We start from the raw sequence: 14444 nt of genomic DNA, 5'->3' as shown, positions 1-14444 counted from the left end.
GTCAGTGCCTTGCAACGACATTTGTCCTCGTGATGCTCAGCTCGTTCCGCCCTCCTTGGCGCCCAGAAGTCATTCTTGGCGGCGACATCATCCGAGAAGCGTTGGCGCCACTCCACCATGGCGGCCTTGTCCCCCTCGATGATCGCGAGGCAGCATTCCCGATTCCGCTCGACACAACGGTCCTCCTCGGTGACCAGGCGCGGGGGAGACGTGACACCGTGCACCTGCTGGCATGTGAACATGCCATGGAAGTTCATGTGCGCCCGAGGCTGCGTGAGGCGCCACGCCGCCGCGTCATACGCGCGGACATCCTTGTGGGCGGTCTCGAACGTGCCGAGCCCAAGGCGCGCCGCCGGAGCGGATCTCCGCGTAAAACACGTCGGAGGGATGGGCGCGAATGCCGTGGAAGCCGAAGCTGCTTCAGGGGTGCGACGACATGGCGGGGTGCAGCCACGACGAGGCGCTTGAAGAGGCGGGGGAGAAGGTGCGGCCACGGAGCGCCAAGAGAAAGCGCGACGGCGACAAAATGCAGGGAGAAAGCGCGGGAGGGAAAATGACGGTTGAAGAGCGTGGATGCGGCATGGGATTTATAGGGCGCGTTGACCGATGCACGTCAGTAATGGCGCGCGGGCCGCCGTTTTCCCCCGCACAATTTTTTAGCGCGACGATTCGGTACATTCGCTGGAGCGCGCCGCACGACTGCTCGCGCGCTAAAACTGCGGTTTTTACCACGTGCGTGATTTTTGACGCGTTTGTTGGAGGTGCTCTTCGGTTAAAGTCATTCGGTTCATAGCGCAATTCACTGGAGCGTTCTATACGGTCGCTCGCGCGCCAAAACAACGGTTTTACCATACACGAGATTTTTAACGCGTTTGTTGGAGATGCTCTTCAGTTAAAATCATAAGCTTCTGACCAGTTTTTTTGTTCTTTTTTTGAAAGATCCAGCATCGCTGACGTTCAATTGATTTAGTAGAGGTAATGACAAAATGTTGATCAAGGCGATCGGTGGGTGAAAGAAAATTACAACATTGCCATGAAAGCTTTGTTTCCGGCATCTAGGATCCTTTTGAAAAGCTAACTCCTCACATCACTATCTCCCTAAAGGGCTGCTCTATGCATTTTGCGCCGGCCATCCTCCATTGCTCCATGTTCCTACGACATGCCTCGATTATGTGGCGCCCATTTGTCTGCTTTCCTCTGACCACACAAGCATTTCACGCCAGCCAAATATGTCAACCAGTGAGTGCGATCATTGTCATTTTGCCCTTCGTGACATTTGTGGCAGGGGCGACTGCAATTAGTTTGGCACGGTCGGTCGTCGAGCCTGGCCCGTTCCACACTGATGGGCTGAGAGTGCAACAGCCAGTCCATGTTGCCGCCGCGTTCCATACGTGCAACACGACTGGACACTCCCATAACAGATGAACGGAGGTCTCCATGTTTCTAAGACAAAGAGGACATATGTTAGAGCATATATCTCCATATGTGGTTTTGGTAATTGATGACAATTCCTATGGACTAATGGTTGCCTTAAGTTATATTTATAGGATTTGTCCATAGGCACTTCTTGAAGTCCATCTGTTGGGTTCAAGGAGTTTATATAATGACCAAGATGGTATTCAAGGTATTATCCAAAGAATGGTCATAGAGACACAAGGTTGATCAAGATCTCAGACAAAGAGTAAATCAAGATGATCAACACACAAAGCGTACAAGATGTACCGAGAGGGATCAAGTGATCCCATGGTATGGTAAGCATTGTCCATTACGTGTTTGTATACTAACCCATGGTCTTTGTGAGAGTTCTATGTAGGGGTTAGGTGTGTTTCCATGGGCTTGCATCTAGAGGAAGATCTCATACAACCCATGAAGGATGACGTCAAGTGGTGATCGTCATCAAGATTGCGGTGTGCAAGTTCAAGTGGATCAGCACGAAGATATCATGCTTGAAGCTTGCCGTCCATTGTGGTGGCAATGGACTTGTGAAGATATGCTGAAGAGTGGCTCACCCATAGTGAGTATGGGGGAGCAATCAACTAAGTCTTCATCAAGCCAACGCAATCAAGAAATGTGGTCCATCTTGAGGAAGCCAAGATCATCATCATCTAGCTCAAGAGGACGAGGTGCAAGGTATAGGTTTGCCCTTGATAGGTTTTTTGTTTAGGATAGATTGTTGTACTGTTAAGGGGGGCTCTCAAGTGAGTAGCTTGATCGTATCGTTCGTTGAGAGCTCAAACCATTTGCATCCTTGCATCATACTTCTTGGTTCTTGTTTGGTGTTTCTCTTTGTGAGTTTTAGAGCTTATGGTCATCTTCATGACAAGCTTGAGTTCATCGAAAACGGAGTCCATATGCATCTACTATGATGTTTTCGATGTTGGAGTCTTTGCCGGTTCTTCATTCATGGAGGACCCACATCTCTATGACAAGTGGTCGCTGTTTGGATAGCTCTTGTCATCTTGAATCCAACAAGCTTGGGTTGCTCGATTAGGAGCTCGTATGCGAAAGTTATGGTTGTTTCAGTGGCGAGCGGTAGTACCGCTGTCCCAGACAGCGGTAGTACCGCCCCTGGTCAGCGGTAGTACCGCTCCAGGACTTTAGTACCGTCATCTTTGCGGTTGTACTACGTCGGACTTTTTGCGAAGACTTTCTTGGCGGTGGTTGTCCCGGTAGTATCCTTGCGCTACCATGGGCTCAGCGGTAGTACCGCTGCAGCCAACGGTAGTACCGCTGGAGGGTCAGCGGTAGTACCGCTGGAGCGAGCGGTAGTACTGCTGGGCTCGGGCTGTAAGTGGGGGTAACGGTCTAATTCCTTCCCCCACTATATAAAGGGGGTCTTCTTCCCCCTTGGTCTTATCCATCTGTTGAGTTCATGTTCTACCTCCATTGTTGACATTCTTAGAGCTTGCTAACTCTCAATCCCTCCAATGATTCTTGCTTGTTCTTGAGGGAAAAGAGAGAGGAGATCTAGATCCACATCTCCACCAATCACTTTCTCCTCTATGTGAGGGGAACCCATTGGATCTAGACCTTGGAGTTCTTTGTGAGCTCCTTGTTCTTCCTCTCATATTTCTCCATAGCTTTTGTTGTTGTGGAGGGATTTGAGTGTGAGGGACTTGACCACTTTGTGTGTTCTTGCCATTGCATGAGTTGCATCGGTTTGAGTTCTCCACGGTGATTCGTGGAAGTGAAGTTTGAGAAGCCCTATTACCTTTTGGTACTTAGTACCCTAGATATTGTTCTTCGTGGATGCTTTGGCTTCCTAGAAGCTTGGTGGTGTCTTGGAGCTCAATCATTGTGGCGTAAAGCTCCGGGAAGCGTCGGGGTCTCCAATTGGATTGTGGAGATAGTCCCGAGCAATTTGTACGGGTACCGGTAACCGCCCCCAAGGGTTGCCATTTGTACTGGTTCGGTGACCGCCCTCAAGGGTCCCTTAGTGGAATCACGTCATCTTGCATTGTGCGAGGGCATGAGGAGATTACGGTGGCCTTAGTGGCATCTTGGGAAGCATTGTGCCTCCACACCGCTCCAACGGAGATTAGCATCCGCAAGGGTGTGAACTTCGGGATACATTATCGTCTCGGCGTGCCTCAGTTATCTCTTACCCGAACCATTTACTTATGCACTTTACTTTGTGATAGCCATATTGTTTATTGTCATATATCTTGCTATCACTTAGATATTTATCTTGCGTAGCATAAGTTGTTGGTGCACATAGGTGAGCCTAGTTGTTTGTAGGTTTTGTGCTTGTCAAATTAAACGTTTGTTTTATTCCGCATTTGTTCAAGCCTAAACTGTAATTATTTAAAAACGCCTATTCACCCCCCCTCTAGGCGACATCCACGTCCTTTCAACAGAAGTATCCATTTTCCCAACACCTCCTTTGCAGCTGGTCATTGTACCAAAGCTTGTCTTGATGGAGAAGCCAGAGAAACATCTTGATCATTCCCGGCGCCCAAACCTTCGAGATGAGCTCTCTGAAGTTGCTTGGTTTACAGTTTTTAAACTGGGCCATCTAAACCGTTCGCGCGGAGTATTGCCCAGAGTTGCACAACGTCCATCTGATGGAGTCCTGTGGTCCTTGCTCCATCGTGATGCCCGTTTGTCTGATCTCCCTTGCTAACTGAATGACTTGATGGACGATGCCATTGTAGTTTCCATGATGTAGGTCTAGAATCCAACAATCATTTTGCAGAGCTTCTCTTACTCTTCTGTTTTTCCTGATGGACATGACGAAGACCGTTGGATATGCCAGACAGAGCTATTGTTGCCCTTTATATTATTTATTTATCAATATTTTTTATCAAACGCCCGAAATGTTTCAAATTCAGAAAAACTTTTTCAAATTTGTGCACGTTTTCAATTTTGTGAACACTTTTGTGATTTGATTTTCAGATTATTGAATCTTTTCCTTCAAAATTTGTGATTGTTTTCAAATTTACGAACTTCAGTAAATTCATGAACTTTTATTTTTATTCATGGAATTTTCTCATTTTCCCGAACTACTTTCAAATTCCCGATCTTTTTTCAATTTTACGAACCTTTCAAATTCATGGACTTTTTTCACCTTTTTGAACATCTTTCAATTTTGCAAACATTTTCCAAATTCATGATTTTTTTAATCCACAAAAATGTTTTGAATTTCACGAACAATTTTTTCACAGTCATGAACTTCTTTCAAATTGGCGTATTTTTCAGAACCATGGACTTTTGTTAAATCTGCAAAAAAAAGTTCCAAATTCATTTTCTTTTAAATTCCCATTTTCCCCTAGAAAACCAGTGTCTATTTTTCCATAAACTAGTTTTTTGGATTTTTTAGGAGGAGGGTATGGCAAATGCTAATTTGTTTCCACATATGAGTCCTCCCATATTTCTTTTCCATAAATTGGTCAAAAGCTAGGGGGTAGGGGCATTGGCCCCTTATCTTAACACATAGTTCCGCCTCTGCTAGTATTTTAATATGTTGTATTTATGATGTAAACACTATTTTATATCAATTGGACCATCCTCATGAAAAATCCTAGACTACGTCACTGGTCGATCGGAGGTAGTTTGATCTACCTTAGGTGGCCTGTTAGATCATCGCAGCACGGACGAAAATGCATTTGCAACATGGGCTATGTTGTGTCATCTCCAGCTTCCTCTGTGTAAGCATGCCACAAACATTGGAACGAATCGTCTTGACACGGTGCTCATGTATGATGGCAAGATAAAAATCTTTGTGACGAAGGATATAAGAGAACGAAGGAAAAAAAACACGTGAAGAAGAGCTCAACAAAAAATTTAACATTCAAAAGGTGAGTGGGGGAGCCCACTTGGGGACATGTCTTGCAGGGAAAATTAGATTATACTAGTCCTTATATGTTGCTCCCTTTGTCCCATAATGTAAGACGTCTTACATTAGTGTCAAAAAAACATCTTACATTATGGAACAAAGGGAATAGCATGCATCCAACTTTCAAAAATCAAATTTAACCATGTCAAAAAATTCTCAAACAAATCATGGATGTTGACAACACATATGTGGGTAACCACTAAAAAAAATATTCGAAACACATGGAGAAACAAAAAAAAAGACAAATTGAGATGTGAATAGTGTCATTTTGCTAATGTTTTCTTTTAACACTAATCAAGATGAATTTTTCTTTTCTTTTCTTTATGCGTATGTCGAATTTTGAACGACTTCTTTTAGCGATTGTCGACATATGTGTTGTGAACATATGCGGACATTTTTTTCTTCCCCTCTGTTGGGCTTTGTTACAAACCTTCTCTCTTAAATAATGAAATGACAAGCCTTTTGCCTTGTTTTAAAAACAAAAACCCTATGCTAATTGGTACCCAAAGGACTCGCACGGAATGCAAACCCAGCAAACAGCGATGTATGCAGCTAGCCTTATTCGACGAAATATTTGCGACTGGCTAACCAACCGTTTGTGCACTACTTGACGTCAGGCATTCCACGTTTCGAAGCTTCCGCAGACGAAGTCGTAGCGGGCACCAATCAAATTGAGCGCGCCCTTGTTCAGTCTGTCCTTGACGAACGGATACGACTTCAAATTTCTAAGGGACACATTGGCGGCCTCCTGCGCACACACCATTCAGAAATGCAGGATGAGCGTTTATCTGACTACTATGGAACGTTAGTTAACTAACTAGTATACTGTACTACTCCCTCCGTCCCAAAATAAGTGTCTTAACTTTGTACTAGCTCTGGTACAAATTTGTACTAAGCTTGAGACAGTTATTTTGGGACGGAGGGAGTACTAAAGATGAAAGGTGCCCAAAGGATAATTAGTAAGTAGAGGGAATTTAGTTCACAATTGACCCACTATTCTGCTCAACAGGAAACGAAAATGTTTCAAGCAATCGTACCTTTTCCAACACGGTGCATTGGTCATCAAAAGGCAACAACCTGTATTCTCTCTGGACCTTCTTCTTGGCCTCCATACCGATCTTCACCCAGTCCTCAATGAAGTGGCTAAGTAACCAGACAAACAGTGAGCTCAAATAGAAATTAGTGAGAGGACAAACTAATACAGAAGCCATGTTTTAACACGTTCCTTCAAGACTCGTTCAATTTGTGTAGGATAGGATTAGGTCCATCCTTGTAATTCCTTATTCGGACCCCTTGTGTATATATGATTTTTTTAGTAGTACATAATAAGTATGAATGGAGACATTTACTTACTAGGCATTAGGCCCTCCATTCTTCAGCGAGAGTAGTTCCCTAATTCCACCACAGCGGCTGTGACCAATCACAACAATGCACTCAACCTGCCACATGGATGTCTATGAAATCCTTTTGATGGAGAATATACCAACTATCATAATTGGTAGCAAGCGCGCAAGTTTATGCCAGCTTACGATATTGCTAGCCAAAACTGTCCAGGGTATCCCTTTCGACACTTTAATTGAGTGCAATATAACTAACAGAGTTCTACAGACCATACCAACTCCAAACGATAAACTATGATCTGATACAATACTTTGCCATACTAGAATCATTTGACACATGATTAAATTCATAATCTTTCCTGGTGATACTTATGGCTGGGTTGAATGGCTATAGCCACACATATTGACTCGAGAGTTGCTATGAGAAAGAGTGCATTTTTTATTCCCTAATGAGAGAGATAATATTTTCCCCCTAAGGATAGTTCGCTTATCTGAGCACATCACTCTCACGGTTTCACCTTTCCAGACTGGACCCGACAGAACACAAATGTTAAACAACATTTGCAATTGACAAGATATATGCCCATGGAAAGAGAGCCTATTCCGCTTAAAGAGAAGAGCATACATATACCCATGGAGAGAGGCAAAATTCTTATTTATTTTATTGGATCACATCTAGGGAAAATTAGAGATGCTACATGAAACAAAAACTATCACATCTAGGGAAAATTAAAGATGCTACATGAAACAAAAACTATCTCCTTTTCAAAACAAAAGGCACAAGGCATGATGAAGTCATTGCCAGATTGACTAATTATCTAATTATTAATGTACCAACCAACCTTGTCACAGTGGTATAAATAAATTATCTGCAAAATTGTATGAGACAGTTGTATTCCTGAATAAAAGTACACTTTCTTGTGTCAAGGATATTAAAAACCAGAAGGAAGAAGCAACCTTGAGGACAACCACGGCAAACTCGATGGCTGACCCGATGCTGCAGTCCCTTGTCTGCAACCAATATGCAAGTGCAGCTCAGTATACATCTCAAATACACAAGCTAGAGTTACTAAATAGTCCACAACAATATAGAATGAAACAATGTACATAATAAAGAACCTTTCGATAGGCAGGAACCATTCCGGCAATATTTCGAACAGTGAAGGCCTCTCCTGGATTCAGGCCGAGGGTTATTGTCGGAGACACACGCGAGTCAGCACATGCAAACACCATGTACTGCAAGCAAGAATGAATTAAGAGTGTTGTCGGCAACCAGCACAAATGTGTATCAGAAGCACAACAGCTGCAGCAAGTGTAAAAATTGGCCACCCATTCTTGCAAGCACCTAAAACATCTGGTCATAATCGAAGCTACAACGTTTCAGATTTTTTTGATTTGTTTTGCTAAGTTTTCAGTCATGGGTGTAGTGGGGGTGCAATGTCCCTGGGTGTAGAAAAACCACACTCTTTGCCATCAAGCATCCCTTCATGTAACTCAACCTTCAACCAAAACATAGGTACCGGCAAGTGAATGATGAAGGTCAGCCATACCCTGGGCCCAAACAGCAATCGTTCAAATGAGAAATTGCTATTTCTAGCAACTGTTTAATTGTCCTTAGTAGCCAATATTTCTTATACACTGGTTTATGTAATACTGTATGTTTGAGTTCCATGTACACTGCCACATTCTCCAATGCTAGCCTAGGCAGGTAATTACTGAGATATTAACATATCTCGCGAATACAGGCTTGATTAAGGTTCCAAATTTACCAGTAACAAACTTCATAAGTTGCAGAGCTAACAGAATGCTGGGTGGAGACAACATTCTGTTAGCACTTACGGATGGAGATTAACTTGGAAGAACAGTCCGATGGAGATTCCGTACCTTGTGAGACAGCCTTCTGTTAGCTCTGCAACTTATGAAGTTTGTTACAGAGCTAACAGAATGTTGTCTCCACGACCCATTCTGTTACCAGTACATTCAGTGTGCACTTGGAAGAACAAAGGAGTTACTTTATCACGGAACAGTCCGATGGCACGTACCTTGGGAGACTGGTCCTTTTTAAGTGATTCAAAAAGCTTCGGATTCTTCCTGCCAGGTACCAATTACCACCACAGAATAGCAAATTCAATTCAGAACAAATTCATAGTATTGAAGAAAGACACATAATTCTTTGGGCTTCAGAACATACATGTACACATTCGTTCTGAAACGCTCGAAGCCGGTCTTCAGGCGCACGACAGCGTTCATACCCTGCAAGAATATCACCAGCCAACGCACGACGATCAGAAGTTACCGGCAACCACGGTCGTACGCTGGATGCATCAAGCAGATCCAAGGAGAAAACGAAGGAAAAAGTTGGACCTTTTGAGTATGGGTGATCACCGGGGGCGGTTGATGGCAGGGAAGGGTGTGATTGGGCTTCCGCTGGATGAGCGACTCTGCGGCTGGGTGCATTGGGTTCTCCCTTGGGGGTTTAGAGGGGAAACAGCAGCAGCACCCACCCATCTTGGATCGAGTCTCCGCGTGTTTTACTAGAGGAGAAAGAGAGGAGGGACCGAAGAACAACAAAGGAATCGATGGAGATCCGCCGTCACCTCGCCGCCTAAACCAGCCGCCGCCCGCCGGGAACGGAAGAGTTCAACAGATTTGGGAATGATGGAACTAAAACCCTTGCTCGTTGGACGACATGGATTGCATCTCTTCGTTTTAAGTAACAGATGCCTATCCGATTCTTGCTTTAATCTTTTTTTTTTAGAGATTCTTGTTTAAATCTGTGAAGCACTTACCGATGGAGATTAACATCCAACGGATTTGAACGGGTTCACATAAATTTTAGGGGATGCTACGCGTCCACCGGCGGATGTTTATCATCTGGACGACCGTTCGATATACACGGATCGCCATCTGATCCGCGTGCGGGGCTTCGGTCGGGCACCGAGTAATTCCTGAAACGACGGCCGAGTTGCAGAAACAACCGATTTGTTGTAAAAAAAACTTTGGACCCATTAATTCCTGAAACAATGGTCGAGTTTTAGAAACAATTGTTTTGTTGCAGATATGTTTCCTTCGTCTTTCTGGAAACATACGTACTATTACGTGTTAGAGTTGTGTCGAATATTATTGTACAAGGTAGGTTACAGTTGGACTCTGAGTAGTATTGTGTTTAGACAGGATATGGAGTCGTGTCCTGATAGGACACTTGTATCCTAGGCCTCTCATATATAGCGAGGGTAGACACACGATGTAACCTATGCTAACATAATAGCACGGGTGCGCGGGGGAGCCGGCGACGTGTGCCGGCGTCTGGGCGGCCGAGGTGCGGTATTGTGATGGTGTCACGGGGAGGAGCGCCCGTAGTCAGGCCCCGGGGATGTAGCCATATCGGTGAACCTCGTTAACAAATCTCGGTGTCATGCTTGTGTGATTGCTTGGTCCTCCGTTGATCAACGAAGTGCCTCGGATTAATTCTAACAAGTGGTATCATGAGCAAGGTTCGATTTGAGGTTGTGGTCGTTGATCTAGAGGTGATGACGCCGAAGGCTGCGAAAGAAATTAGTTCGATCCATGATGTGTTAGGCGATAGGGAGCGATCTCGTGATAGTCGACAGGAAAGCCAAGACGATCAATGGAATTTTCTGAAGCAGCAAAGGTCGGCGAGTACAAGAAGCAATCGGAGTGGGCAGGGTCATCGGCTTGTGGGCGTACGCTGGAGGTAGATCGCTGCGGATCACATCGGCTCAGGGCATGCGGCGGCTTGCAGCAGCTGAAGATCGGAAGAATCAGCGGAAGTGTTCGGCAGGTACGACGGCAGCGGATCGGATCAAGACGATTTGTCGTAACTCGTTGGCGGTTGCAAACCGTGCCACGCATGGACCAAGAGCCGTCGTTCGCAGGCGGCACTCGATCGGGCGCAGGTCGCAAGCGATAGCAGAAAGACTCGCGTACGGACACCAAGCACGTTCGGCCCGGGCGCGCGGGGGGGGGGGGGGGGGGGGGGGCTAGAGAGGATCGGTTGGTGTGGCCCAAATCGTGGGATGGCTGTTGAGTTGTTACGTGCTATGATGTGCAAGCCGAAGTTTAGACATGTGCGATTTGTTTGGAAATAAAAAAAAGGACCAAGTCCTCACGAGCAACGCAGACAAAGGCAGCAAATCAACTCGCGGAAAGATGATTCATCAAGGCAAAACCCATCAGATGACCCTTTAGTAGCAATTAAAAAAGACACCAGATGTTGTGTGTGGAAGCCGCAGTACGTGGAGCATGGCTTGGATTAAATTTGTCTTTTTTTAGTTGGTACACTTAGACACATGCTCGGGAAGTATTGCAGCATGGTTATTTTTCATGGGTTGACCGTTATGGTGGACAAGATGAAAATTCTGTTGGCACAATAGGGATGTTTGAAGTCATTGCGGGAAGTCAAACAAGTTAAGATGGAAGTGTCATGTGATGAATGAGAGTTCGCCCGAGATGCTTTCGGAAGCCTGAAGTGCGTCGTGTAAGGATCATGCATACACAAGGCGTCAAGCAATGCACGGAGGTATGCGAGGCGGAACGACGCAGGGTGAAGCATGGTTGCAGTCGGATAATTTCGGCTGGGTCGGACAGGATTGTTTGACGGATCGACGAGGATGTCGGTCAAAGCAGAAGACGGCGATGATTTCAGCGACGACGACATAGGAGCGTGATGCTGATGGTGTCCAACTTCTGGCAGGTGGGAACACGTGGTGCAAGCATGAGGGCTTGTGCGGCTTCGACAAACTATGGCGCGGGGTTGATTTAAGGTTGTGTACACATGAGAGCTTGAAGTCGACAGGGTGTGGGGTAGCACGACCAGCTACATGGACTCATGTTGAAGGTGGAGCTGGAGTCTAGCGGAAGACTTCACTCTATGTTGACGGAGGGGCTACGACGTAAGAATTCGGAGAAAACGTAGCCTATTTCATTGGGATAGCGAGAGACACGTGGATTGGACTGGGGTACTAGTGGTCTGATGGAGATGTGATACTCGGCATTGGTCGGTAATGATCGATGGTTCTTTGCAGTAGGGGGTTTGAGTGGTGTGGGTCTGCAACCCTAGAGACTCGACCAGGACAGCAAAGGCTCGACTAGGCGCGGTGATAGCAACGAGGCATGCGGTAAGCACGGGACACATCGATAGACCAAGGCATTGGTGTCAGACATGTGGTCAGACAAAGTGTGCAGAAGGTGCTGAAGTAGTGTTGGCGAGTATCGGATTCAAGTTGGTGATTGGGTCTATCGGTGATAGTTTGATGGACGGGAGTTTACCATGGAGAATCTGAGAAAGTGACGGAAAGTCTGAATTGTCATAAGCGGAGAGAGTACATGGCCGTATATTCTGTGGGGTTCAGTGCACATGGCAAAGTGCGTATGACAAGTACAGAAGGAGGCGGAGTGCTATAGCAGTGGGACATATCAGAGACTATCCGGGAAAAGGGTGAGATAGTTGCGAATTAGACTCGGGGTGACACAAGGCGACGGTGAAATTCCTTCAAGTTTCATACGGACGGTCAAGAAAGAGCAAGGATGTTGAGTTCAGGTAACTCTTATATGTGGCGTCCAATATGTGAGTCGTTCGTTTTCACGCAGGTCAGTGATCAGTGTGTGATGGCGTTGAACGGATACTCCGGAAGTTGGAAGCACAAAGTACAGTAATAAGGAACTATATTTTGCTCGAGGGTTGACTGTGAAGAAGACGAGAAGGGACTACAGTTGCAGGTGGAGTCACATGGAGTCTGGGAGCAGCAGTGGTGCTCATGGCATATCTCAAGTCTAATGTACATGGAAGTTTGTCGCATGGATGAACTCAAGGTGGTGAAGAATATTCGCCAAGGTGGAGTTTATTAGAGTTGTGTCGAATATTATTGTACAAGGTAGGTTACAGTTGGACTCTGAGTAGTATTGTGTTTAGACAGGATATGGAGTCGTGTCCTGATAGGACACTTGTATCCTAGGCCTCTCATATATAGCGGGGGTAGACACACGATGTAACCTATGCTAACATAATAGCACGGGTGCGCGGGGGAGCCGGCGACGTGTGCCGGCGCCTAGGCGGCCGAGGTGCGGTATTCTGGCGGTGTCACAGGGAGGAGCACCCATAGTCAGGCCCTGGGGATGTATCCATATCGGTGAACCTCGTTAACAAATCTCGGTGTCGTGCTTGTGTGACTGTTGGGTCCTCGGTTGATCAACGAAGTGCCTCGGATTAATTCTAACATTATGAAACAAAATTTTGCAACAAAGGTCTTGTTGAAAAAACTTTTGCAACAAAGATTAGGTTGCAGAAATTTTTCCAACCCTTCATGATGCAGATTGCCACCTGCGGAGGACCGGCCGGCGGGGCGGCGGGGAGGGGGGGAGGGGAGAGCCAGTCGGCATCGGGATGGAGGGGCTGTGACGGAGCCACGAGCGGGCTGGGATGCGACGGTGCTCCGATGGCGCGTGGCGACGGGAGGCTGGCCTCTGGCCGCAGGAGGTGAGGCGGCTGGCCCCCTGGTCACAGGAGCTCGCTGGCGGGGCCGGGAGCAGGCCGGGGAAGGAGGCCGGACGACGGCGCGGGACGAGGCCGGACGACGGCACGGGACGAGACCGTGCGACGGCTGCCGGGTCGGATCTGGGCGTTAGTAGGGACTCAGGGCGGCGTCGAAGTGGAGCTCCAGGCGGCCATGACAACGGCGGCAGCTCCGGCGAGGGCTGCTCGGCACCATCCAAACGTCGAGGTGGAGGCGCGGCGTGGAGCCCCAACTTCAGGACCGTTTCTGATACAAGGATCCAGTTTCAGGAAACAGTTTGCGACTAGGTCGCTGCTTCGTTGGGCACGGACACGGTCTCATCCATCAGATCAAGGCAAATCAATGGACGAGTGGAGGGTGGATGGATCGCGCGGATGAGCCGGTGGGAGGTAAGAGTTTTCCTAAAATTTAGGACCAAACAAAGTTGTCAGAATCGCGACTCAAGTCTTAGAATCTTACGATCCAAACTAGGCTCTCTGATTCTACGATTTTGCTCATAGAATCTAAGTTTCTACGATCCTGATAGTTATGATTCTACGATCCACGATCCTAGAAAAGAAGCTCCGATCCGATTCAGAATCGCAATTCTGACAACTTTGGGACCAAAACATGTGGGTTTCTATTAATGCATGCAAAAGGATGATTTGCGCGTTATATGTAGGATATATGTAGGACAACACGTTTCGGCCAACCAATAAGATCGTCCAAACGGGCTCCCTAGCCCACGCCGACCGCCCCTACGGCGCCAGCGGCCACCTTCCCTTGTCGGTCTTCACTCCGGTGCCGCCCCCTGCCCCTAGGGCTTCTCTCGGTGACCGTGCCCATTTCTCGGGCTCGAGCATGAGTTCCTCCACGGGGTCTGCCTCGACGTCCTCTCCCCTCCCCCCTCCAACGATGTGCGGTCCTACACTACGCTCCATCGTGGTCCCTCTGGAGGCTCCGGTGGTGCCTCCGCCCCTGCTCTATGGACGTTGGTCTAGGGACAAGCACTGCTAGTCACGTTCGCCGAATCTACCGCACGTCCGGAGCCGCGGGCGTCCCATGCATTTCCCTACGTCGCGCCCCATGCCGAAAATCCCTAGGGAGTTGTTGGGAATGTGCTACAAGTACCGATAACCGGGCCATGTCTGGGCCATGTGCACCTTCGATGTGGTGTGCATCACGTGCGGCGGTGAGGGACACCAATCCGGCAACTGCAAGCGGCCTCGTTCTCCTTCGTCCCTAGCACAGGTGGCG

General features: G+C 47.1%; 1 protein-coding gene across 1 annotated transcript; it reads right to left on the bottom strand.

Annotated features, from left to right (window-relative positions):
- Positions 1–5650: 5650 nt before the first annotated feature.
- LOC123440017 (carbonic anhydrase, chloroplastic-like) lies at positions 5651–9357 on the bottom strand. The gene is made up of 8 exons (XM_045116611.1): positions 9040–9357; positions 8867–8928; positions 8718–8766; positions 7795–7911; positions 7633–7686; positions 6689–6774; positions 6373–6478; positions 5651–6083 (listed from the first exon to the last, which is right to left on the bottom strand). The coding sequence occupies exons 1-8, from the start codon at positions 9181–9183 to the stop codon at positions 5949–5951; spliced, it is 753 nt and encodes a 250-aa protein (XP_044972546.1). The 5' UTR covers positions 9184–9357; the 3' UTR covers positions 5651–5948.
- Between the last annotated feature and the right edge of the window lie 5087 nt (positions 9358–14444).

This window comes from Hordeum vulgare, chromosome 3H (genome assembly GCF_904849725.1).
Source record: "Hordeum vulgare subsp. vulgare chromosome 3H, MorexV3_pseudomolecules_assembly, whole genome shotgun sequence".
Taxonomy (NCBI): Eukaryota; Viridiplantae; Streptophyta; class Magnoliopsida; order Poales; family Poaceae; genus Hordeum; species Hordeum vulgare.
The sequence above is the reverse complement of the archived record's forward strand: the minus strand, read 5'-3'. Positions and strand labels throughout refer to the sequence as shown.

Excerpts from the sequence above, each read along its gene's own strand:
- LOC123440017 (XM_045116611.1), bottom strand. The coding sequence starts at position 9,183 with ATGGGTGGGTGCTGCTGCTGTTTCCCCTCTAAACCCCCAAGGGAGAAC. Across the intron at positions 8,929-9,039 it reads TGATCACCCATACTCAAAAG|GGTATGAACGCTGTCGTGCG; the intron begins GTCCAACTTTTT and ends ATATTCTTGCAG. Across the intron at positions 6,084-6,372 it reads AATGCACCGTGTTGGAAAAG|GAGGCCGCCAATGTGTCCCT; the intron begins GTACGATTGCTT and ends GTGTGTGCGCAG.